The following is a 25,660-nucleotide window of genomic DNA, read 5'->3' as shown; positions in this document are numbered from 1 at the left end:
ACTTCACTCTTGCTTCTCTTCAGACACGAAGACAAAAACTTCTCCGTTTGACTGCAGCAGGAAGAGGCAGCCCCCTTAGAGAGCAAGGCTTACAAAAGTTATTCAAGGATCGCGTGGCAGAGTTAAAGGCTGCTTTTTTCCTTTTAATGAAAAGACAAAGCCTTTAGGCTTTGGATGCAACCGCAACCTCGTCAAACAGAACGAGATGAAAATATGAGTTAACCGCTGTCTACAGAGGAAAAGCTTTACTGACATCACTCAAACATGAATTTCTGGCAAGGATTTTCCAAAATAACTGGTTCCCTTTCAAACTCTATTCAGGAAACTGTTAGAACTCAAACACCTTGAAAAATGGTCCCCCATGCAATATAACACAAGAAAGGTTAATCTAGCCTTGCATCTCAGTGTACCCAGTAATGGATCCCAAGGAAGAAGTGGGAAGGAAAAAAAAAAAAAAAAAGATCAGAACAAGAGACATTGAGAAATCCTGTCCCAATGTACCCTTCTAGCTTTCAGCACCAGTGGCTCCAGGCCTTCCTGAAGCAGAGATTGCACACAGATCTGGGTCTTTAATAGCTGTGAATGGCATGCCCTCTGTAAATCTGTCTAATGTTTTTTGAACCCATTCATACTTTCAGTATCCAAAACATCCTGTGGCAACAAATTTCACAATATAACGAGGCGTTGGCTGGAAAACTACAAAGTACTTTTATTTATTTTAGATCTGCTTCCTGATCGCTTTGTCGAGTGCCTAGCATTCTTTAAGTCACACAAAAAATAATAAATAATAGTTCTCACGCCAATCACGACGTTACATACCTTTATATTATTCTCCATCCTCCACTCACGCTCGGTATCTCTTTCAAAAGCTGAAGATATTTACTTAATTTAAAAGTTTCCCCAACAGAAGCCACTCCAAACCTCTGCCCAAACTAGCTGCCTGCCTTCGTACCTTTTTCTTATTCTACTGCATCTTTTTTTGAAGTTACCCCAATAACACAAGGTCGATGTTTTGATCGCTGACTTAACTGCGTCACGGCGTGAGGAAGGAGCCTTATGCAGCTATGTCACCTCATGACTGCCCAAGTCACAACGCTTGGCCCAACACACGAGGCAGGTGTTTATGCCAACAGCCAGATAACCTGTCACCAGTGGAGCACCCTACTGCAACCTATTACCTGTATAATTGTTAATGGTAAAGGACGGTGCTTGCTTTCACAGAGAAAAGTATGGCGATTTTATTGAGCTGTTTGACCCATCACGTCTTTAAAAAGCAGTACAAAGCATCAGAAATCAATTTAAGTAAGCTAGATGGACCTTTCCAATTAGCTCTGAGCTGGCACCAATTAGAGGAGGTGGTTGGGGAACAAGGAATGCCTTCTGTCGGGGCTCCAGGCATCACCAGGCACCAAACCTGTTGGGGTGGGACGAGAGGGTTGATCTCAGCCTTCACCGCACGCATGGCAGCCCCGACCCTTCCATCCTCCTCCTAGTCAGCGATAAGCCTCTCGGCTAAATAGACCTTGACGTTACGGGTTTATTAGATGTTCCTGGTAAGCACAGAGTAAAGAGATTACAAAACTATTTCCTGTTTTCTACTTCGGGCATTTTGTAGATGGTTTCAGTTACCCTTTACAGGCAGTTCCCCTCTTTCTTTCCCCGTGTGGGTTTTTCTATAGAAATGGGCTGACAGACAGGTATACGCTTGGATTTATCTTAAGCACTAAAATTATCCAAGGTAAGCTAGCAGAAGTAATGCAGGAAAATAGTCTCAGTCTGTTTTTAAAGAAATTGGATTGGAAATTAGAGAGCATGAAAATTGGGAGTTTTTTTGTATCAGTTTATAATACTTTTATTATACTTATCACCACAGTAGCTAAATGTAATTAGCTCCAATACAGATCAGTAATTACTTTGTCCACTGGTGTTTTTTTCACCACTCAAAGGAATGGATTTATACAATTTGGACAACAGATGAATGCTCAAGCTTGAGGAAAAGTTATTTTTGGTAAGAAACCAAGCAGAGGAATCCTTATGGTGATAAAGAAAGAGTTCTAATACATTAAATGTGAATGAAAGCGGGGTTCTCAGAAGTTAACTGCAAACAGCAGCATTAGAGGCTACAGAGGACTATAAATCTGTATTTTCTGTATAAGAGTACACAATAATACAGCTATGAGACAATGATTTCTGGTTTCAGAAACAAATGCTTTTTAATTAACATCCTGTGGATTTCTTGAGAGCAAAATAGAACAGACAACTTAAAATACCCAGAAGAAATTGGTCACCAGCTAATTCAAAAAGACCCGATTATCAAATGTATGACATTTTCCCCTGATAAGCCTAAAAATATTTCCCGGGAATGTGTTAACAATGGACATTTCCAGTGTTAAGCACCAGTTACTACATCTAGTGGCTGTTAGTGTCTTAGGTCACGCCTTACAAATTCCAGGGTTATTAATGCATTTGTGATTTATTAGAAACGGTGTCTAGAACACTTACTCATTCTTGATTGCATCTGAATGAAAAAGAAAAAAAAAAAAAAAAAAGGATTACGGACCAACGTCAGTGAACCTTAGTTTGGCAAATGAAAAATGTTATTAGTAATTTGGCAAAGTACTGCAAGTTAAGTATTGAATAAAGTTATGTTTAAAAAAGATTACAAAGCAACAATTTTGGTTATATCCTGCATCACAAGTTTGGAAAGTTGTTTAAACAAATAAGATAGAAAAGAGAAATAAAAAAACCCTACAATCAGTAAGATTGACCTAATTACCGTGGTTATGCAAGTGTGACATAAAACTAGTTCCACTAACAAATCACCTTAAAAATAAATAAAATTCTTGATCCAGTGTCCAAGGGACACCTCAGCCCCAGCAGTGCTGCTATCCTGGAGCAGCCAGGTTATTGTAAGGCTGCTATGTAAGCGGGCAGCAAACACCTGCAGCTGCTGGGATTTGCTCGTGTGTTCACAGAAATGAGTTAGATACTTCTGCAGATTTATTTTGCAAGCTTTAAGGGGACAGAAAATAAAGTATTAACTACACAAAAAAGAGAAGTATAGCTTATCTTTGTTTTCCATAGCTCATGCTATGTGCGGTAACGGGAAGCAGAAATCCCCACCAACACACCTCTTGTGTAGTTTCCCGAGCATGACGGAAAAGTTTCTTCCCAACAGAAGAAATGTAAAACATGGGATTATAAAATAAAGGTTTTTTAAAAATGTTATTCTCTCTACAGGTAGCAGACCTCAGTACGTGAAAGTTTAATCATTTTCCTAACTCGGTTCAACCGGTGACAAAGTTCCAGACTTTTTTTCCCCTTAACTAATTATTAAGAAATAATGAAATAATGCTTTTTAAATTACTATTAACAGATTGGCCGCCTCTGGTAAAACAAGAGGACAAAAATGCATGTTTTAACTACAACAACTTGTTACAATTAGTTGTGAATTTCCATTCAATACATTCTTCTTTTTCTTTCTGCAGTTTCAAGATTTTCTGCAGACAAGTTGTTTCAAACAGAGCTGGCCTCTGTGCAAGCCCCAGCTTCACTCACGGAAGTCTGAAGTCACGGTAATGTTCATTATATCCTCAAATAATTTACCAGCAAGCTCAATTTCAATACAGTTAAACTTGGGCCTCTTGTTTTATTGAGCACAAACAATTTCTTTAACATCCGTGTGCATTAGTTACAAGAGCTGGAAGGGAAAAGGTAAACAGCAAGCTTTGAAGCTCTTTAAAAATAGCGGAGTAAAGGGTCCCAGTTCTTTAGAACATTGCAGTGGTGTATCTCTGGGCATCCTACATCATGAACCAGCCACGCTTTTATTTTAAAACGTGTGCCTAAGAGCTGTAGATAGAGGAAGGCTGGCAGCTCTGTGACGAGGACATGTAAAAGCAGGGGTTGCGTGGTCTTCTCCACCAGGCCCCAAAGCCTACCCTGTGAGTGGGGCCTGGTTCATCTTCCCCCGGCCTTCACCCGCTCCCCATCCCATACCCACCACCAGCACAACCACAAACCTGGCCCTTGGCACATCCTGTTTGTACAGATGTGGAAGCTTTCATTTTGGGGAATGCTGTACTTTTATCTTACGTTAGTCCCCTCAACACTAATTCAAAGGGTGTGATCAGAATCTAATGTATTACTTATTCATCGGTGGTCTTCAGAATTGTTCTGCTAGCAATTGTGTTTTGAAGAAGTCACATCTGTGGATTCAAGTGACAGAGATGGATGAGGATGGAGGAGAACATAGCTTTGTAACAGCCACAATGAAGGGATAGGACACAAAGAGCGTTTAAAAATCAAAGCCTGAAAAATGTTGGCCTTCCTCAATAAACACTATTAATTCTGTGTCACGTATTTATGTATCTACAGACATAATTTGGATATAGTACCATCCTTCTAGACAGCATACACTACTGACCTAGGCCACACGTACGCAGGAATATTCCCCCAACAAATTCTGCAAAGTTTAGGATTCCTGCCTACGCAAAGAATTGTGTGTTGTTGTAATGACTTCTCCACAGCTTATCCATTTAGAACCGTGCCAGGCCATTTCTCCTATGCAGAATGCTCCCCAACAAACAAAAGACTAACCTGTCACTGTCTATAGTTAAGGATCATTGGCATAATATTAGGTCTTAGCTTTAGGACAAAGCTGACTCTTAAGGAGTGTCTTACCCAGTTTTAAGCAAAAGTCTTGTGAAGGTGGAGAAGGGGGCACTGCCTATCACCCCCCTCCACGGAAGATACAAGAGCAGTTACCATGAACAGCTCCATGCTGTTACCCAGCAGAGTGACTAGTATAATTGTATTAATTACAGTTACTAAGCTGTTAGAAAATCCTCTCTGTTTTTCTGTTCCCCCTACTAAAAAGAAGAAAAATTAGAGTCCTTTTAAAAGCAAACAATCAGTATCACTTGTTTGAAGGGGATAAGCAACTTCTTCAGAAGTCAGAAAATGAACAGGAACAGCAATTTTGTGTTTTGCCTACAGTTTTCTCTGCCCACAGTTTTCTCTGCAATATTAATACATTTCTCCAGAAAGCTTACAGTAGTATTTCTCAAATTGAGCCTCTGCCTCTCCTGGGAATTGTGAAAGGCTGAAAACAGTAGCAAGAAACCACTTGGTAGTTTCCTTTTAGTTACAAACAAAACTTCAAGTTTGGTGAAATACTAAAGGAAGTTGAAAGCAGATTGACTTATAGCTGGCAGCAGCTCAGTTCCTCTGAAGTATGGCAGTATTTGTATCTTTAGCTAACTACTGAACTCATTCAGCAACTAGATTTAGCTAAGTCTGTTGGCTTCCAGAGCTGGGGGACAGAGGGAGGGCAGGAAAGACTTAGAGAACTGACCATATCTACTGGAAACTCACATTCAAAAAGCCAGTGGCACAGGTTAACACACATCCCCATCAGCCAACAAAGGCACCACTGAGGATGCATTAGCAAACAGGATCCTACTGCAAGGATGCAATCACCTAGGAAATAGATGCTGCTGAACTGAACAGGAATTGGTCGCTCACCACAACAGGAGTGGGTCGCTAACAGCTTAGAAAATGCAGTTGCTTGTACTCTAGTACAAAAAAAAAAAAAAAAAAAAAAAAAAAAATACCATGTAAATAAACACAAAACAGCTAAAAAAACTACGGAGGATTTTTGGTTTTGGCACTCAGGATGCCAGAAAAAAAAGCCACAACAGTATCAAGATGTATATCAATTTGCATCAAGAATTTGCCTGAAATACGTTGATATAAGATATGCAGGACTGCATCTACAGAGAGGGAAACAGCAAACATACATGGATTCCTCCAACTAGTAACTAGCTCAAAAGGGCAAAGATAGCTTTTAATTAATCACTGTAACTGGGTATCATACAAACTTCTTAAAAAGTTCTAGTTTAATTTTGTGCCTTTGTTAGAAATACCTGAGCACTACTTGTACTTTCATTACTCTTTGAAAACTAATTCTTCATAATGATTTCTGCATATCTATTAAATTCCAGTATTTCTGGCATAAAAAATATGCACCAAAGAGGAGTGTTTTTGGACCAAAAACCTTCCAAAGCATCCAACAATATAAAAAAATAATTCAACTGCTTAAGGTAAGCACTGAACTGTGGTCTAATTTAGTAATTACATTTTAAAACATCACAGTGAGTAATTCTGATCCGAGAGTTAAATAATTAATCAAAAGTTACCTTTTTTTTTTTCCCTAGGAAGAAAGCAATAAGGCCATGGTTTTTTTTTTGTTGTTTTGTTTTGTTTTTTTTTTAAACGAAGTTATCAAAAACTATATTGGTCTTCACAAAATATTTACCTGCAATCTGCAGAAAGTAATCATGATTCAGACAATATTTGTTTATTACAGATCCAGTTAAAATGAAAACTGTCCTACCCCAGTTCCCTGCATAACTCCGGATGACAAAGCAGACCACACTCATTAGTGCAAGGCTTCTGGCAGCACCCAAGGAAGCAGTCAAAACTTGCAATTCCAGTAAGTTTCCTCTGTGTTATAACAAACATGAAGATATTGTTTCCTCTGCAGTTACCCACATAATAAAATATGTAGAGATCTATTTAATTCACTACACTCCCGTATTCATAGATGTTTAAACTATGCAGAGATCCTTTTAAAAATGTTCTTCCAGTTAAAAAAAAAAAAAAAATATCTAGTGAAAATAAAGTCATCTTTATTTAACAAAAGGATAAAGACAAAGAATATATAATAATTTCCTCAGCAGGACCTTTGTCTAAAATTCTCTGCAGGTTTACATTGTCACATAAATCTTCTAAACATAAAAATATACTCTCTGATCCAAGCCAAAGATATGTCCTTTGGAAAATAAAAAAATTGAATGCAGATGAGATATTTGTAATTTCATTCATTCGGTGATCTTTAGATCTTGTTCCAGATCTGAAATTAGTTCTTTGATACCCGTTAACATACTTGCCATATTACACTACTGTGGCCATATCCATTTACTTCACTATCTGCCTCAACACAGACGGGCAACTCGCATGGCTAGTCATAGACTCTCTTGTCTGCTATGTTATCTGAACAGTGATTAAATTAAATGAGTGCTATGGGAAGAAAGAAAAGGTTCGAGCTTTTTTCTTTTTTTAGATCATACTTCAGTTTCTAGCATCTAAAAATTCATTTAAACTTTTAAGTACATTTTTCTAATGCTTGCTAGAGGTAGGAAAAATGCATTCTCATTTGTTAGCTTTAATATTCTCAAATTTCATTCAACATTAACCTCAATATTCCATCCAAGCCTGTAAATGCACAGGTTAATTCTGCAGACATATACAAGACTAAAAAAAATAAATAAATGCATCTCTATCTTTATATGCAGAGGCATTCCTTTTAATTTTCCATTCAGTATGCATCTCACTTTTGCATTAGTGCTTTCCAACCTTAACCCACCAACACTCTTGAAGAGGCAGGTACAGATTCTGTACAACTCAAGAATAACACTTTAGTATTCTAAAAACAAGCTCTTTATCAGATGATTTCAGATACTATTGCGGCTACTAGTAATTGTTTTTGCAGTGCAAAAGTGTAATACGGAAAACACATAAAAGAAGAGGAAGGCAATAAATAATTAAGTAACTTTCAGTAGTGCTTTTTTCACCGGGAAGTTTTTTTTTTTAATAATACAAAAATGAGTAAGGAAAAAAAAAGAGGTAAGAGCAACTGTCTAAGCATCAAATCAATCACAGATTCATGATTAAAAACTTCATCGTTCTCAACTTCCAAATTCATGCTTAAATATTGAGATGCAACTACAGAATAACTTTGTTCTTCTTGAAATTATTCTAAGAGTAAAGGAATGTCCACCTACAACCAGGAAGGGTATCAGACTTCCAGCAACAAAGCAAGCAAAATCCAAAGGTGCTAAACTTCTTACCAACTTTCAGAGTCAATACTAAGTATTTCTGAGAGCTTGGTCTCCTGCCTGCTATTTGCAACTAGGGACCTAGACTAAAGGATGTGATTATTACCCATTACAGGATGTACCAAAACAAAACTGTTTCTGGGGATCTGAAAATGTAAAAATATGTTTTCTGAGGATGAAACAACAAAAATAGCAACTTACATTTCATATGCAGACTGCTAAATAATATTCCTTTTATCTGAAGCATGCAAGTGCTTTCACTGGAAGAAATCAGTTTGATAACTTTCAGAATTTACATACGTTAATCTGTAAACTTAAAAAAAAAAAGTGAAATGTACTGCAAGTAAAAACTAGTTCTTGCTTTACAATTAAATATGTTCTTCAGCTTCTGGACCCACATATAAAACTTGCAGCTACGGATTTCTGCATTAAGCATCGTGTGTAATTTTCAATTAAGCAAACTAGAAATTCCCGTTAAGCCCTAAGATCCAGGCACTGTTACCAATCACAAGAGATAATTTCAGTAACACTTCTGTAAAAAAAAAAAAAAAAAAAAAAAAAAATTGTAATTCCCCCCCTCCCCAGTAAATACATATTACAATAGACAGATTCTTTCCCGAAGTGCTACAGGGTAAGAGCTCAACAATTCCCTGTATACAGTCTGATCTAATTGGGAACTACCAAAATCCCAGCTCATTCTTTACCAATTTTCTCTCCTACACCATCTCATTGCAATGATTATTCATGAAAACAGTGGAAGACAGTGTTTGTAGATTTATAATAAGGGCAGCAGAGTCTGTTTATAGCTGTTTGTAAACACATATTCATAATAATTTTGCTCAGAAGCACAAAGCTGAAGTGTTTTTGTCAGCACTAGTTCTCCCTGCTTTCCCAGTTCTCCCTCCATCAGCACAAAATTGAAATAGTTCCAGGACTGTTCTGTTCGCCACAAATTTAAGCTGCCTTTTTTGTTGCAGAATTTATTTCTCACTTGAATGAAATGAGTCCTTCAAAGCCTTAAGGTATGGAATCTGCAACCTAAACATAAGCTGCAGGACCGATTTCCAACTTTCTGAATCAGCCTGTAGACACTGAGAAAAACTGAATAGCCCTTCACGCTTAGGGCTATGTTCTAAGACTGTGAAAAATTGCAAGTCTGGTATTATATCATCTACTAATAACCCTGACTGTGCTACTACACAGTGAGTGGCTCCCAAAAAGGAAAGCTGGAAGAAATGTGTATGAATGAAAAGGGACAGGCGAAGTAAAATAATAAGAAATAAATGTAACTGATTGATTTCATCAACTCCTACCTTTCCAAAAATTCTCTTTGTATTTCAGATATAATCAAAAGCACCACCACAAATCAGGAAGACAAAAATGAAATTCCAAATGCTTTTTTGTGTCATTTACTGACAACAGATCGCAGCTGATTCACCCCAGCCCACACTAAATCGCAGTTTCTTTGCAGAAAATAGAGGGTGCTTAATTCTCAACAAAACTACCACAGGAAAAAAAAAACAACAGTAACCACCACAGGGAAAAAGATGATACCCCACCCTTCTCTGTTCAGATCATCCTAGCTGGATGATAAACATGTTAAGATAACTCGATAAATTGAATTAAACTCCTGCTAATTGCTAATAAGCAGTTCCTAAATGCTTTTAGGTAATACTGTAATTGGAAAACATTATTATAACATTACATGTAGAATGGAGTATAAGAAAACTTCCAGCAGGCCTAGCACACCAAAACTGACAAACAAAACCGACCAGAACATCAGCAGCAGAATACTCTCAGGTTAAGTGTCAGAAGTGACGATGAGTTCAAATCCTTTTCAATTTTCAGAGATACCACCAAAATCAAATCAGGGCTACACAGCATATGAATCCCCCGAGCCGCACGAATAAACTATGCCACTTTGTTGTCTGGTGTAGGGGAGAGGAGAGGGAACGTGGGAGAGCAAAATGCAGCAAAAGCTCTTTTCCTGCCCCAGTTGTATTGCCAGATGAAAAAGCCAGCAACAGCAGAGCATTTGCACGGTGCTAAACACGCAAAAGACCCTAAAAAAAAAAGGAAAGCAAAACCCAAACATCTTATGTGCTAAGGCCATTAATAAAACTAGTTTTACAGTTCACTTTTCTTTTTAATTTATGCTTCCTGTTGATACTTAAACAAGACTAATTGAAATGAAATATACTTAACAGTAGCACCTTCGCCAAGTAAGAGATTCCCAGTTTCACAATCCCTTCACCTTCCCAGAAACTGTCTAGTGCATTTAAACAGCATCAAGGGGCAGAGAGGAAGCATTTTTTTCTGGGGCTAAATTCAAAGAAGGCTTTTAGAGGACATTGTGTCCCGTCATTAACTTTTCTTACATACATACTTGTCACTTCTTGTAAGAAATCCAGACAGGGTCGGCTACTTCCAGAAATACTTATTGAAACAGCCAGTGGGGTCTGTCCTTCATAGTTCCTTGTGTTAGTGTCCGCTCCGTAATTATATAACATTTGTGCACAAAGCACATCATCTCTAAGAGCAGACAAGTGTAAGGGCGTCTGTCCATCTTCCAAGCGACCCAAGTTTGTGTCCGCCCCTCTCTGAAGGAACATTCGGCAGTACGAGTGATTGCTTTTGATCACAGCGTATCGTAACAGGAAACCATTTTGAATGTCGATGTTGGCATTGTGATCCAGGAGGATTTTCACACAGCTTGACCTCTCTCGGATAATGGCCAGCTGGAGCGGTGTGGTACCTTTATCACTGAGCGGATCAACCTCAGCCTTGAACTCCAACAGGAGCCTGACAAATGAGTCTCTGCCATAGTGGGCTGCTACATGGAGGGGAGTCCAACCATCGTTGCTTTTTGCATTAATAATGTCACTTCTATATTCAGATTCCAACATCAAGCGTGCAATCCTCGCTCGGCCATGCATGGCTGCATAATGCAGAGCAGTGAAGCCTCCAATTAAGTCCTTAACTGTGGGATCAGCTGAAGTTGAAATAAAATTAAAAAATAATTAGAAGTCGTTACAGTAATCCAGTGCTGCAAACAAATAATCAAATGATTGAATGTTATTCTTTTCAGGCATAACAAGACAGGATTTTTTTGGTACTTCAAAATAATTCTTGCTTTCAAGAACCAAATGCTATTTTAAAGAAAAAGCTAAATTATATTTATGAAAGAATTACACAAAAAAGACCTTTTCTTTCATATACATATGTTTCCATTTGACAAATAGTTTTCCACATCTTTCTAGCACTCTTAGGCTAATTACTCAAATCTCTGTCCATCCAGTTTTCCTCCAGCTCTGTAATATTACATTTCTTTCTCAATGCTGAGCTTTTTTATTTTCCCTTGTGTTGCTTCTTGGTCTTAAAAAGAAGCATGTGTAGAAACATCTGCTGTCCCAAATTGCGGATGTTTTGTGGTCTGGCAGGATTGTATTGTTTTTAGGGTGTAATACTGTATTAGGTAAAATGTTTCTCTGTGGTCTGCAGGATTTCCAAAGCATGTAGGATATATGTTATTTTAGATTATCTTGATAAAGTTTGTTTTTATAAATGATGAATCTGTTCTGAATTTATACTTTTACAAAAATTTTAGATTTTACAGGAATGTAAGCAACCACGTATGGAAGGAGTCAGGAGAAATGTTAGTGCAGAGTACAAGTGATTAGACAGATAGCCCCCCACGCACCCCAACACAGCACAAAAACGTCATCTGATTTATGAATTTAAAAACAGAACATAACCAAATCAATTTACTTAATTTCCTCAGCACACCCAGACTTGTAAATCAAATGACTATTCCCATGTACCCAACTAATTACTGGAGGAAAGGTGCGTGCCTCATTACCCTTCCTCAGCTAGAAAACAAGCCAGGCTGCAAGCTTTCTCCTTCCAGCATCGGTAGATGTTGCCTGACGGATGGTGAAGAGTACAAACCACAGCTTGGAAGTTTGAGGCACTTTCCTAACCTAAGCCTCCCAGCTGGTAAAAGGAGATACTGTCTGCACAAGAGACTAGCATTAAACTGACACATTTTTTATATGCCTGTGCAGCATCTACTGAAACAACTGCTGGGTCCTGTTCTTCATAGTTCCTTGTATTTGTTTCCGCTCCGTAAACACACAACATTTGCAGCACAAAGAACAAATCATCTCTAAGAGCAGACAAGCGTAAGGGTGCCTGCCCACCTTCCCTAATCTTGACAGCGCTGTCCTTGCACCTTGGCATTGAGTTCTTTGTGGATTCCTCGTCTATATATGCGAGTTAAGTTCACAATGTGAACTACAAACTAGTTTAGTCTAGATCTAATGATGGTCTGAACATGCTAACGTGCCATCAGGAAACAGGAATGAGCTTCCCAATATGGATGTACTGCAACCACATCCAGATAACACACTGAGACAGATGCCCTGCCAAAATAATAGGGCAGGAAAGACAGAGTTCAGAACACAGCTGCAAAGGTGATCCAGCAGCTCTAAGGAATTTTTAAGATTTAAAGAGAAGACTGAAGGAAGGAAAAAAACAACACAAACTAGTGGAGCCTGGCTACGCAATTAAAATAGCACATGTAGAAATAACACGTAAGAACTGCCTCTATTAAGTAAATAGAGTAGGAACCTAGAAATAACGAAAGACAGATTAAGGAAAGTGCTTTGGTAGACAGCCTACTTTCTAGTCTTTGCTGAAAAGCAGGAGTTTCAGTGCCCTGTAAAGTTACACTAACCTGAGTTAAAGCAATTGCCGAAGCATCCACAGGTTGGCAGGAAAAAGACGACCTTGCCTGAATAGGTGGTTGCTAACCTGCACTATGACGGTGTCAGGTATTTTTGCAGAGAATCAGTGCAACCCACACAGTCACTGAAGACTGAGACACTGCTTCAAAGTGATGTGAGCTGCTGCTTTCTTTGCACTGCTCAGACTATTCTAGATTAACTCCTGACTGGTGATAGATAAAGTTAGTAGCACAAGCATGAGAATTAAGATGCAGAGGGATGATACATTCTGAGAAGCGGAATTAGGGAGAAAGTTGGACATAACAGAAGGAGACAGCAGCAGCCAGGGCCATTTTTCACAAAAATAGTTAAAATATAAAATTGACAAGCACTGTTTCATATTCTGCCTTCTCTCTTCCACTCTGTTTTGGGCATGCAAGTCAAACATTTCTTCCTTCTAGCTGAGGCACAAGATATTGCTGCTAGCCTGCTTAGTCTATGCCATTTCTGAAGTCAATCAGATCTGCCCCAAATTGTGTGCATGTGTGTACAAATATTTTTATACAAGTTGTTGTAATCCAAAAGCTACGGTTTAGTTCACAAAATAAGGATGTGCCTTCTCTATGATTTTAAGTTCCTTTCCGTATTTTCTCTCCTCTCAAAATTTCATCACATTAAGGTCAAGCAAAAAAATACAATGTCACGTAAGACAAGTGTCTCAACAAGAATAGGAAAGAAATGTCTTACCTGGGCAACGAGGGAACACAAACAACTAACCTTCCAAAACCAAGCCTGGTAACAAAAACTCACAATGCAAATATTGTGATTCCTGTTAAGATTACGGGCTTTTAGTGAGCTAAGGGTAGCAGTTACCCCCTTGATTAAGGAAGCAATTTTAACAAGACCAAAACATTATCTGCTGCTACTCAGCAAATGTCTTGCTGCCACCTCCTGTAAAACTTTTGAACTGCACAAGGGCTTTTAGCAAAAGTTGGACCTGTGTTATATCACATACAATTTCTATCCTTTCAGTCCCTGTATTAGCAAAAAGAATACTGCAAAGCTGATGTTTTCTTAAAAACTTTGGTTGCTATACTTTTTTAAAATATAAAAAAAAAAAAAAGGCTTCAACATATTGTAAAGTAACTCTCTCCCCCTGGAATGCAAGCAAGGTAGAAATGAATTGGGAAAGAATTCACTTAGCTTACCTTTCAGATTCTGCAGAGGGGTAAAAAAGTACCTGGTACAAGCGTATTTAACTAGGAAGGGATGAAGCCAGCACTTGCCAGCATTTCTTTATCTTGCCTCCATCCTGATTGTTTGACAATTATAGTTATTTCTTCTCAAGCTTCCCATAAATTTGGGGATAGCAGAATCTAGAAATATGAACAGCTGCATTTGGTCACTTCTAATGTTCTTAAATATAATGCAAAATACAGTGACATAAACCTTGAGCTGCTTATCAAGGGTACCGAATTACTATAATCAACCTCACTTGAGACAGAAAATTGCAACACAATGATACTCGTGACCTTAGTTCATTTTAAAGCTGGGGACCTAAACTAGTCATTTAAACTCAACTGTTAATGAGACTCATTTTTAATACTGTAATCTACAGAATATATAGATTCCTAAAGAAAAGTCTAAAATTTTAGTTTTAATTTACTGCTCAGTGGGACAGCTTCCCTTCTTTCATGACACTTTCATTAGCTTACTCTATCAGTCTCATTTGGGAAGCCAAGAAAGCAGTGCTTCTGGCTTCATAAAGTATTTCTGTTATTTCAAGCAAACTCCCCCCAGCTAGGACTTAATTCTGACCATGTGGTTTAGAAACGTGGTTTAGAAACATGGCTACTGCATGACTAATTTTTAGGACATTGATACAAAAGACATCCACAAAGGCATTACTACACAAGACCACTCTGAGCTTTAGGGAGGGATGAGCATTTGCCATTCTTTAGTTTCTCCTGGATTCTCCATGACCTTAAAGCTAGACACCTTGCAGCCAAGACTAAAAATAAATACATCTGCTTAGATACTTCCGTTACTTTTCAGTTTCTGAGAGCTTTAGCAAATCATTTTTTACTTTAACACAAGTAACAAGAAGCTGTCCTGCTCAATTAACGTTGAGAGTTATCACCAAGAGACAGATAGGAACTACATGCTTTCAGGATCTTAGCTGGTGGTAACTAACTGTGCTAACTGTGATGGGAATTAAACAAACTGGTTTTGTGCAGTGTTATATTGAAACAGACAGTACCTTATTTTAAAAGCAAAGAATACATTTAGAGGGGAAAAAAAAAGCTTGCTATGCTATGCAAAAAATCTAAGATCACTGAAAACTACATCCCCTGTTTTTGTTTTGTTCTCCTACTGAGCTTTGTGACTTTGGATTGTTCCTGTGGATAGAAAGAGCTAGCTTCACAGAAACTTCCCTTTATTAAAATGTGACAAATACTTTAAGTAAAATCACTATTTTTCACTTATGAAAACTAAGTTGCTCCACCCTTCAGTTTTCACATTTCATAAGAATACTTGTTATCTGACCTATAACCTCTGTACCTAGCTGCTATTTCTGCTGGCTTTACCCTTCAATTTGAACTGCTACTTTAGGCGTTCTGCCCATCTATCTGTCTCTCCTCCTTGTTTAGCAGAAAATAAATGCTTCCTCCTGTTCCACCACCTCCGCTCCAATCAGCCAAGCTGCATACACAATGCTGTCCCCTGGCTCTTTTCTTTGCTGGCGAGCAATGCTGGAAGAAGAGAGAAAAAGCAGGAGGCAGCTAGGTCATGACTCCCATAAGAAGCTACCTCTTATTTCCAGGTCAGCGATCAGATTCCTTCTCAGTGTTTATTAGCCAAAACCCATTTCAAACTCACTACCACTCAAGCCTATGTCAGTGCTCTTCCAGCGTCCAAGATCTGAGGCATGGCACGCTACCCTCAGCAACAGCCCAGCATGGTTTTCTCGTTCCTGTCCTATGAACATATTTCCAGCTCTGCTAGGCTTTGGCATCACATCTATCACCGGTCTCCCCCTTGCTTCCACTAACTCTCAGGTTCCCCCTTTTCTTCAAAACTTCATCCACTCCCTCCCCTTTATTACCAATACACATCTCTAGTCAGTTCTATATTCTGCTTACTGTAAATTTCATACCAGAAAATGACTTTTTTCACCCCAATATCACTTGGGTCCAAAGGGATTAACACCCAATGTCAAACTAATCTACTTCTCGAGAGGGAGGAAGGTGGAGACTTAAGAAAGGTAGACACAAACCTCTCACTAACGAGGCAAGCATGATTAAGTTCGCTTTTAACAGTCAGCTCATTCACTGCTTATTAGCTCACTTGTGACATTATTATGTTTTAAACACTCATTATCTTTTATGCCTCTGTTTTGAGGCAAAACAAGGTAAGGCACAAAACAGTGCCAATTTTCTGAAGGGAGGCTCAGCTACAGAAAAGCTGCTGTAGATGACTAACCCTCACACTATTTGTTACTCAACTTTCTAGTCCTGGTGATTAAACTCTGTGCTGCTTCCAGCACAAGGAATCTGTCTCATTACAGACAGTTTTCATTGGGCATCATATTCTGCTTGTACTTCATATAGAAAATAGCAACATCAAAAGATAGAAAACCAAAACAAAACACCATGCCAGCAGCTATTTAATAGCAAAACCTATACAATGAAGATAAATAGGGTTTTATGCTTTTGTTTTTCCAGCTCATCTTCAAGCTCACAAAGTTATAACATACATTTTGAGACCCACAGCCTATAAAGATGGAGATTTGAAATTATCTACAGTATTACATTTAAAAAGTAGAATTTTAAAGTTATTTATTTGCACGATTCAGTTGCTTCCCCCCCTTCCAGGAACAACATTGAGGGTTTGACAGTATTGTATACTTAGAATTTGCAGTACTTATGTATAAACGGGGTCCAGTTGTTCAGGCTGTATTTCACTCCTGCTCTGAAATAACACACCATTAATTGGGCAAATATCACAAGCCCATTAATGCCACTCAATTTTAAGGGTGATTTATCTATGCTTCTGACAAATACTGCAATAGAAACAAGGGGACCATGACCAAGCCTCAGATACGTAAAGCATCAAAAAGATGATTCATTTCAGTTTCCATGGGACTAAAAACATCTTAGTTCATGATTAAGTTGATAAGAACGGTGCTAGAGCAAAGGATGTTGTTCTTTAAGAACGCTATTCAGAATGTGGAGAACATCCCATTTTTGGTTTTCCTCGCTAGTGTCACATTAGAAGTTTAAGACTATCAATTTCTAAACCTTCAGGTAGCCTTGGAAAAAGATACAGCAGAAAGAAATTCTGACTGTACCATTCAATGGGGAATACACATCACCCAAGCAATTATATCACTTAAATAAAACTCAATTAGTTCTTGAAATAAAGCTTGGCTATCATTAGATGCAGGAGAGACGTAAACTCAGCTGGACTAGCTGACACTCAAACCCCTGCGGAGAGTAATGTTATCATAAAGTTCAGCAGACTGTGTTAAAACCTACACAGAAATGTAAGTCTTTAACGTGACTTGTTAAATTTTGAGAACTATGAAACAATCTTCCCTACAATTTCAACTCAAGGACCTGCCTTCCTTAATAACAGCCTCTAACAGTAGAAAGGCCTATAGTGAGTGCATTTAAGTTTATAATGAGCTCTTTGCCCTATTTTTATAATGCTTATTCATTCTTTTAACAATTCCTGGGCGATTCTGAAAAAAACTGTCAGGTATTAAGATCTAAAGCTAATCTATTACCTCATTCACAGAGCATGCATCAGATAGAAACAGAAATGAAGCAGCACTCCAATGAAAGAGGAAAAAAAAATCAAAAGTAGTCTGGCAACTAATTGGTGCTGGAAAGCCATACAATGGGAATTGGGATAGAAAGCTGTGAGATGGGAATCAAGATTTCTCTCTCTAGGCAACTCACCTCCATGTTCAAGAAAAACACGGACGCATCTCTCTTTCCCTCTTGCTGCAGAGAAATGAAGCAAGGTCCAGCCATTGGCATCTCGACCATTTGGAGAATATCCTTGCTCCAGCATCTTGCGCACGGTGTGAACATCGCCAGCAGCAACTGCAGCCTGAATCTGCAATTCTTCCTGTAGTTCAGGGTTTCTCCGACAGTGATGGTGTAACATCCTAGCTGAATCTGCCTTTTACAGAAGCGTCATGAGGTCGCACTAGTCACCTTGAATCAATATAAAGCATGAATTAATTAGGACTGGAACCAGGAAAGAGATCTGAAAAAATAATTAGTACTAATGAAAAGCAATGCTATGATTTACTCTCTATATGCAGAGCAAAGCCATCTTATACATAGGACAAAACACAAGTAATCTCACTATTGCTAGCAAAATTGTAGTATACACCATTGAATTGCGACTAAAAAGGAAACTTGCACATAACGAATAGTAATCATTTCTTCAAAAATGAGAGCATCAACAAGCAGACCACAGCTAAAGCACCCAACAATAAGCAGGATGAGAGATCTCCAGGACCCAACATTCCTTTAAGATCAGACCCTGGTTAATACCACTGCTCTGGAGATACTGCTAAATACATCATCTAAACTGCATGAAACAGCACGGTATTGCTACAGCAATGGAACTATGATTTTTTTCTTTATTATTTTTTCTAGAAATATGTCACCTCTAAACTTAATTGAAAATGTGTTCTATTACTAAGATAACATTTTCCTGTGACATACTGCACAAGAATATTAGTAACACCAATGTTCAAAGTGAAAACTTTAATCCTCTCTTCCCCACCCTCCTTTTTTTAAAAAAATGTTAAGAGTCTACTGCCAGTAGTTTGGCGTGTGGGCTTCTTTATTAGTACATAAACAATGTAAAGGACCTTTATATTCCAAAACCAGGCAATGATATTATATGAGACCTGAGAACATAAAAGTTCAGTTAATACAGTCCTGTCAAACACTACAAATAAATATATCAGAACAGTTCAACTTATAATTACCTTGATAAAGCATATGAGAGGGCTGGGCCAAAAGGCTACCTAAAGTAGCCATTGTCAGAGAACCTAGAATACCAGCATATATTGGGGAGAAAAAAAAAAAAAAAAAAAAACAACCAAAAACTATACTCCATGCCCTGTTTGAAAAGTACTCATCTGCAGTTCTACTTGCTACCCAGCTGAGGACAAGAAAAAAAAAACAGGTACTCAGAAATTCTTTCACAGCACACAAAATCTGTTCAGTATTTACATTTTCACATACACTCTGTATCATATTGCATTATCAGGTATTCCTAGAATGGAAAGGAATATTAGAAGAATAAAAGCAAGGAATGAAGGGAGTGCTGAGCAATAAAAATCTCAGAATTATCCAGAAATTGCAATGGACATTAACACAGAAATAGAATATTAAAGAAAAAATGTATTTAGAATGCTGTAAAATTAATCATGAGTAAAGTAACAAGAAATTCTGAAGATGAAAATGAATTTTAAATGATCCTTAAAATTTACACCAACCCCCATTATATTAGAACATCAACCCACATCACCACCTAAACCTTCATTTACGTAAATAAGGATTTCCAGATCCTCATGATTCATAGGTCACTCAAAAGGCATTGCAATCAACTTCTCATATCCCACTGGGCACTTGTTTTTCTCTGATCCAGGTATGCACACAGACAATATGAAAGCGAAAACATCAATCACTGCCATCCTTCCAGATAAAGGCATAGATGTCTATTCACTCTTCTTATTACCTGGTTGTGCTCATTGCAAAAAAGTTATTTGCGTGCTGCTTGCAGAGATATAAACTTATAATGAACAGGTAGCTACAGTGACCCTACTTACACAGCAAAAATGGAAATTACATGCAGCAAATGCCTGCCTTTGACATTTATAAATGCTTCAAGATACTACGTATGGCAAGAGAGACTAATTCAGCATAGGGCTGTGAAAGACAGCTATTTAGCTCAATAGGTTGTATGTGGCTTAGACACTGCCTTGGTTTTGTTTCATGGTATGGACTCCATTATCTGACACAGGAAGAAAGGGATTTGCAAACTGGCACCTGCTAACTTGATAGGTTCAGCGTTGGCATCATATTCAAAAATCAAACTCGACTAATCTGATGACAATGGAAGTATTTCTATTGACTCTAATAGGCTTTTGCTAAGCTCTTTTCTAAACTCCAATTAGCACTTAGGAATGTGCTCACCTATAATACAGGGAGCTTGACTTCGTTCTAGATCACACCACTAACAGTACTGTTAATGAAATTCCACCCGCAAGAACAGCATCTTGGATTTATAGGTGAAAGCTGACCAAAGAAAGTAATCGATACTAAGTATGAGTTCGAGGGAAATCCTTCAGAAACAAAATCAAAACACTTCCCTAACCCCCCAACCCTCCAAAAACCACGCCCCTTTGACCTTATTTTCTGTGTCAAAAAACAAGATAAATAAACTCTTTTCCCAAACTGAGAATATCTGACAGAAAACATTCTACCACCATTTTTACAGTCCCTACTGGTAAAGGAATAATACCTGCAAGATCCCACAGTGTCCTGAAAATGAAGGTCAAACTTGCTGTTCAAAGCACGACAGAAAGAGACAAGATGACCATACAGGTGAGAAGAAATGGATTTCTCATTTAAGGGGCCATCAGTATCCCCCCAAAAAGTATCTACAAAGACAGTTGGTTAAGAAAAAGCAAATCTCTTTATATCACACTTCTCAGCTGGTGGGTACATTTGTAATGCAGCATTACAAAAAGTTGGCACTGGCCCCATATGTTGCATGTGACTAGCAGAGCTTATTCAAATTAGCTAGTACTAAAGTACGTAAGTACTAAAACATACAAAGCTGAAGACAAAGTCAGGCATAAGCAGCTCCTTTTATCACTTGCGTAGTTTCTGTAAATATCTACTCTTCTATCTCACCCCTATGGCAAGCAATGAAATTCAAATGACAAGAATACTTAACTGCAACATTGAAGGTTTCAGGATAGTTCTAGACACACCAGCTTTGAAAATAGGTTAATTTCCACTCCACAGATCATTTAGAAATCCTGTTTATAAATCTCCATTTACGGCATCAATTTTTGGAGAAGGAGAGGGGGACTACTGGAATTCATTAGCCAATTGGCACTTTAAATATGAAATGTTTTGTAACTATAATCAATCTCATTCAGAACGTATTATGCATTTGGATTGCTACATACTGGCTTTCTTCATGCAAGTACAAAATTAAAATGAGTAAGTACGAAAAAATGTACCTATACATTCTTGGTATAATGATTGTAAAGTGGCATGAAAATAAAGGACAATAACAACAGTTTAACTGATTTTGCAAGCACAAAAGGATAAATTCAATGTGTTCCTGAATTACCTTACGAGGGGTTGTCAGTCTTTGATGGATGTCCCACTCTTCATTGTCTTCACTATTCATAATCTTGTGTGCCCATGTGTGTCAAACAACCTGCTACCCCTTAAAAAGAACGATATTTCTTGTTAGGGTCAAAAAGTAAGAGGTTTACCTACTTTTACCCTGGATCTGCACTAGAATGCGACATTTTAATACCCTCATGGCAAAAAAAGTCCCCAAGTATGTTTTCCTTCATTATCAGACAGTCCTCCAGAGACTGGGTTGGGGAGAGTTTCCTTCTGCCAGATGAGGAGAAGGCTACAGAGATTAATTTACAGGAGACAAGAGAAACTAGAGATGCGCTTCCTCTCTGGAGTACACCTTGAAGAAATGTCTAAGCCCTGCTCTAACCATTTCATGTATCTGTCCTGCCATGGAACAAGGATGAATGCAAAGGTTACAGTAGATATTTCTGCCTGACTGCTCAACATCTTCCCATGGGAGCCAGATTCCAGGAAAAACCTTCAGGATCCACTCAGTTCCTCCCAGCCCACGTCTGTTTCTTTATCCCTATCCCACCTATGTTTCTCTATCCCAAGAACAAAAGCTGACAAGACAGAGCGCTTCTTTCCTCGTCCTTCAGCTGGACTTCTGTAGCACCAGCAGGTCGCTCTGCTCTCCCTCACACAAGCAGCCAGGCTCACAGACACCTTCACAGTGCAAGCAATACCTTCAGCCCCAAAATCTTCACCCTTTTCTTCACACATCAAACCTTTCCTTTTCATATCCAGGTTTACTGAACACCAGTTACCATCCCTACCCATTTCCTTTCTTCAAACCAGCCCATCTTATTCTCCTTCCTTGCCATCTGCAGCTACCAGCGTCAGTCCCAACATCTAACCACTCTGCATGGCCCCATTGAGAGCCTTGAGTGACTGATATTATTTCATTAATTCACTGTACTCCTCTCTCTTTCTGGCCTTTTTTTCGCTCTGGCTGTGAGCTGTTTGGGAAGGACCCCTCATCATGTTTATGCGCTGCGATACCACAAGTAATAAAAGCAATAATTACCGCACTGTGTAGCAGATCACACAAACTGCGAGTTCTGTCTGTTGCATCAGACCAATTTAAGAACCGTGTAGCTTTTAGCTTAAAACTTGTCACTTAACGCAACATGAAATCTTGCTTTCCTGATGGTAGCTCAGAAAAAGAGGATGGAGAAAAGCTCTCTTCATCCCCTTATGCACGTTTTCCTAGAGCTTCGCTTCCCAAGATAAAACACACAGGGCTTGCAGATATGCTCACAGCCCTGCACAAAATTGCACTGCCATGACCTAATTTGATCACATTTCTAGCCTTGTTTTTGCATAGTTGATCAGTCGTTAGTTCACCTTTTTTATTTTTTATTTTTTTTGCATGATTTTCACTTAAAAACCCACACATTTTTTATTAGCTGATGCAAATTAGAATTGCACTGACTTCACAGACTACAGACAAGGTAACAGATTGCTCCACTAAAAAAGTAACAAGCTTTTTTCCCCCCAAAGGAAAATTAGCTGCATATGGCAAGAGTAAGATCTGTAACTTTAATAAAAAGAAGTTATATTTAGTGAAAGTAAAGCTCACTTACTCAACTTGACAAAGTTTGCTTAAAATACTAATAATTGTAGTAGAAGTTGCACACTAACTAAAGAAAATAAGACAAACATCATCATTTTCTTTGACAACGGGACTATTTATCAATAGATATCCCAGACTTTTCTACATTAACGTGTTATTTCATTCAAGTCATTGCAAACGTTACGTGGAAAATGAATTCCAGTGTATCTGCGCGTGCACTTTAAAGAAGATTCAAGGCTGGTACTAAAGATGAGACCTTAGAGGACAGTGTTTTGTTCATTCAAAGAGCCTAACAGGCTTTATCCCTGAGCCATGAAGTTACACATCCAACAGCAGAGCAAGGATTACACTTACTGGCACCAACCTCACTGTATACAACAGGGAAAGCGTATCACTACGCATGACACTTAATATTCAGCACAGAACTAGTCAGCGTAGGTCCTGGTTGTATCTGAAGTCTCCCACGATATTTAAACCAACCAACCAAAGAAAAGAAAGCCCGGTGGAGTAAGGATAATCACATTAGCATTCATTATTCTCCCACCCATTTCAAAACTCAAACAAGCTAAATGTGTTCTCACTCAAATGGCATTTCAGAAACGGACAATGTGTTTGACGAAGAGCCTAAACGCAACCATCATCTTCCTATGTCGCTCGGCTTCCTATTTCAGGAGCTCTACAGACAGAGTAAGGCAAACAACGTTATTTGTGTTCTCCTATCGCAATCACAAAGTTTGCAAATAACATGTGAAATATCAGAATTTCACAGAGCCTGATGGTCCTGAATATATTTCCTGCAAGCTGCTCTATGCTACATCCCAGACAGACATCAAGCGAGGTATCCAAGTGACTGAGATGAAAATCACCGAGCCACGCATGCGTAGTGCTGGAAGCAATGAGTTAATAGTGCACGAATCTTCCCAACCATCACAGAACTACTGCTGCTTCAAAGGAAAGAAGCCTTCACACTTCCTAAGTGGTCATTAAGAGTTACAGGGTTCTCATGAGGGCACCAATAATGCCATCTTGTAGCTGGGACACGTTCAGCTGAACCAAGAGAGCTGATCTAAAAGCGCTCCATCGACTTCAGGTGGTTATGGTACCACGTGGTGCTGTTAGACACTAACAAGCAGCTGCTGGGCTGGCACATTCTGCAGGTGACTGAAATTGAAGTTTAGAGGTGTCATTTTACCAACTATTATCTGTTTCACGGAGAGGCTGAGGTCTGGCTTTTGGGCCTGGTGGAGAACTAGTGAAATCAGCCAGCTCAAGTAACTTCAGTCTGCAAACAGGAGAGCAACAGAGGAGACATCACCTTCAGAAAGCACTGGCACTGTGTCAGCTTTAACCATCCTGAGGATTCCCTCCCGATACATTGGCAACCTTAACCACAAGCAGAACCTCATGAAGAATATGCTGTGACTCCCCCCAAACCAAGGAGCCCACTGTCAGTGCTGAAGCAAGGCCTTGCAGAGCTTTTTCAGTAGGGAATGCTGCATCAGATTCACACAGCTGTAACTCTCCTCCCTCAAATCTGCACTGACCAACTGCAGGAGCTCGTGGCCTGCAGCATGCTTTGCAATCCTCCTGTACCAGCATAAAACACAATCCCTCTTCTAACTTTTAACAAGTTTCAAACAGTACGAGTGAAATGAAAAGTTAGCCTTAAACTCAGTAACAATTCATAGCAAGTGTTAATGCCTAAGACTTACAAATTTTAACATGATTTGCTGTCATTAAAGTATCCAAACACCAACTTTTCGTGGAATGACAAAAGCAGGAGGAAAAAATAACTAGTTCAAGCCTCACCAAAAGCTATCACTCAGTCCTAATAAGACAACTGATGAGCAGAGTTTGCTTCATTCAAGTCTCTGCATTTCTTTTTAATATGGCCTAAAAGAATCAAACTGGACAGGATTCCCTGGATGACTTCAGCAGATAAAGCAACTGTATTTCACTGCAATGGTATCATTCTGGAAGGAAATGCTGGAACAACTGAAAACAGCCTCTCAGTCTACCCATTTCCTTTAAGGGTAGAGAATTCACATTAAGGAAAACCAAAACCAAAGTAGATATATAGCCTGAAGATAATTAAAAAACAAACAAACAGCACACTGGATGTGTGTTTCTAAGGGGACAGCTATACTTGCAACGTGCTGCATTCCTTCCAGAGCATGAGAGGAGGGCTTCAGCACACCATTTATCTCCGAATCTTGTTTTGACCACGTGTAAATTTCTGCCAGAAGCTAATTCCCCGATTCCTGTGAATCCAGTTCCAGCCTCTACATCTGGATCACACTTCACTGCATTGCCATTCCACGTTCGGAAGGAGCTTCACAAATCACAGACACAGTCCCCAAAGATCTCACGGCTTATCAGCACCAAGATGTTCTGCTGGAGAAGCGACGTTAACACAAGGCCCACGTTAGACCCACGGGATGGGCTGCAAAGAGGTTGTTAGGACAATGCAACTTTACAAAGCAGGTGTGCCATAACTGCGCTGCAAAGTTCATATTAATGCGTGTCTGTCCCACCAATTAGCATAAAAGCCCCTCCTGCAATCACACCAGGCACGTCCACGTGTCCCAGCAATATGTACATGACTTTGCAGCATTCTAGCAAAATGACACAGATAATTTCTTTACTACTTTCAGCAAATATCTCAGAACTTGAGGTACTGAGGAATTTTCTATTTAATCTGCTAACAGCTACTCCTCAACACACGACGAGGACGCACACACCAGAATACAGATCCACCCCTGACCAAAGCCACAGGTACGGCTTTTTCCCCCTGCAACTAACGCTGAGAAATAATTTAATGCTGACAACGCAAAAACATTCTGGTGCAGTCAACGACGTCTCTGACAACACGACAAAGACCGGTGGGACCACACTGAGGATATTTGCCAAAATAACACAACTTCATCTACTTCTGAAACGGATTAGGATGGAGTCAATACAGACTTGGCATTAAAGGAACACGCAGAAACGCCATTATTTGGAGCACAGCAACAGCAGGACACAGAAAAAGGCTGACTGCTA

General features: G+C 38.9%; 1 protein-coding gene across 1 annotated transcript in view; it reads right to left on the bottom strand.

Annotated features, from left to right (window-relative positions):
- The window catches only part of ASB7 (ankyrin repeat and SOCS box containing 7), a 31,669-nt gene that overhangs the window by 4,183 nt on the left and 1,826 nt on the right, over positions 1-25,660 (bottom strand). The window contains exons 3-5 of the mRNA XM_032194892.1: positions 21,023-21,121; positions 17,590-17,850; positions 10,288-10,893 (exon numbers count right to left, since the gene is read on the bottom strand). Of these exons, the coding sequence (XP_032050783.1) occupies positions 10,288-10,893; positions 17,590-17,800 (817 nt within the window). The 5' untranslated portion in view covers positions 17,801-17,850; positions 21,023-21,121. The remainder of the gene's footprint in view (positions 1-10,287; positions 10,894-17,589; positions 17,851-21,022; positions 21,122-25,660) is intronic.

The sequence above is a fragment of the Aythya fuligula genome, chromosome 11 (assembly GCF_009819795.1).
Source record: "Aythya fuligula isolate bAytFul2 chromosome 11, bAytFul2.pri, whole genome shotgun sequence".
In the NCBI taxonomy this organism is placed as follows: Eukaryota; Metazoa; Chordata; class Aves; order Anseriformes; family Anatidae; genus Aythya; species Aythya fuligula.
Note: the sequence above shows the minus strand (reverse complement) of the source record. Positions and strands in the feature narration are given on the sequence as shown.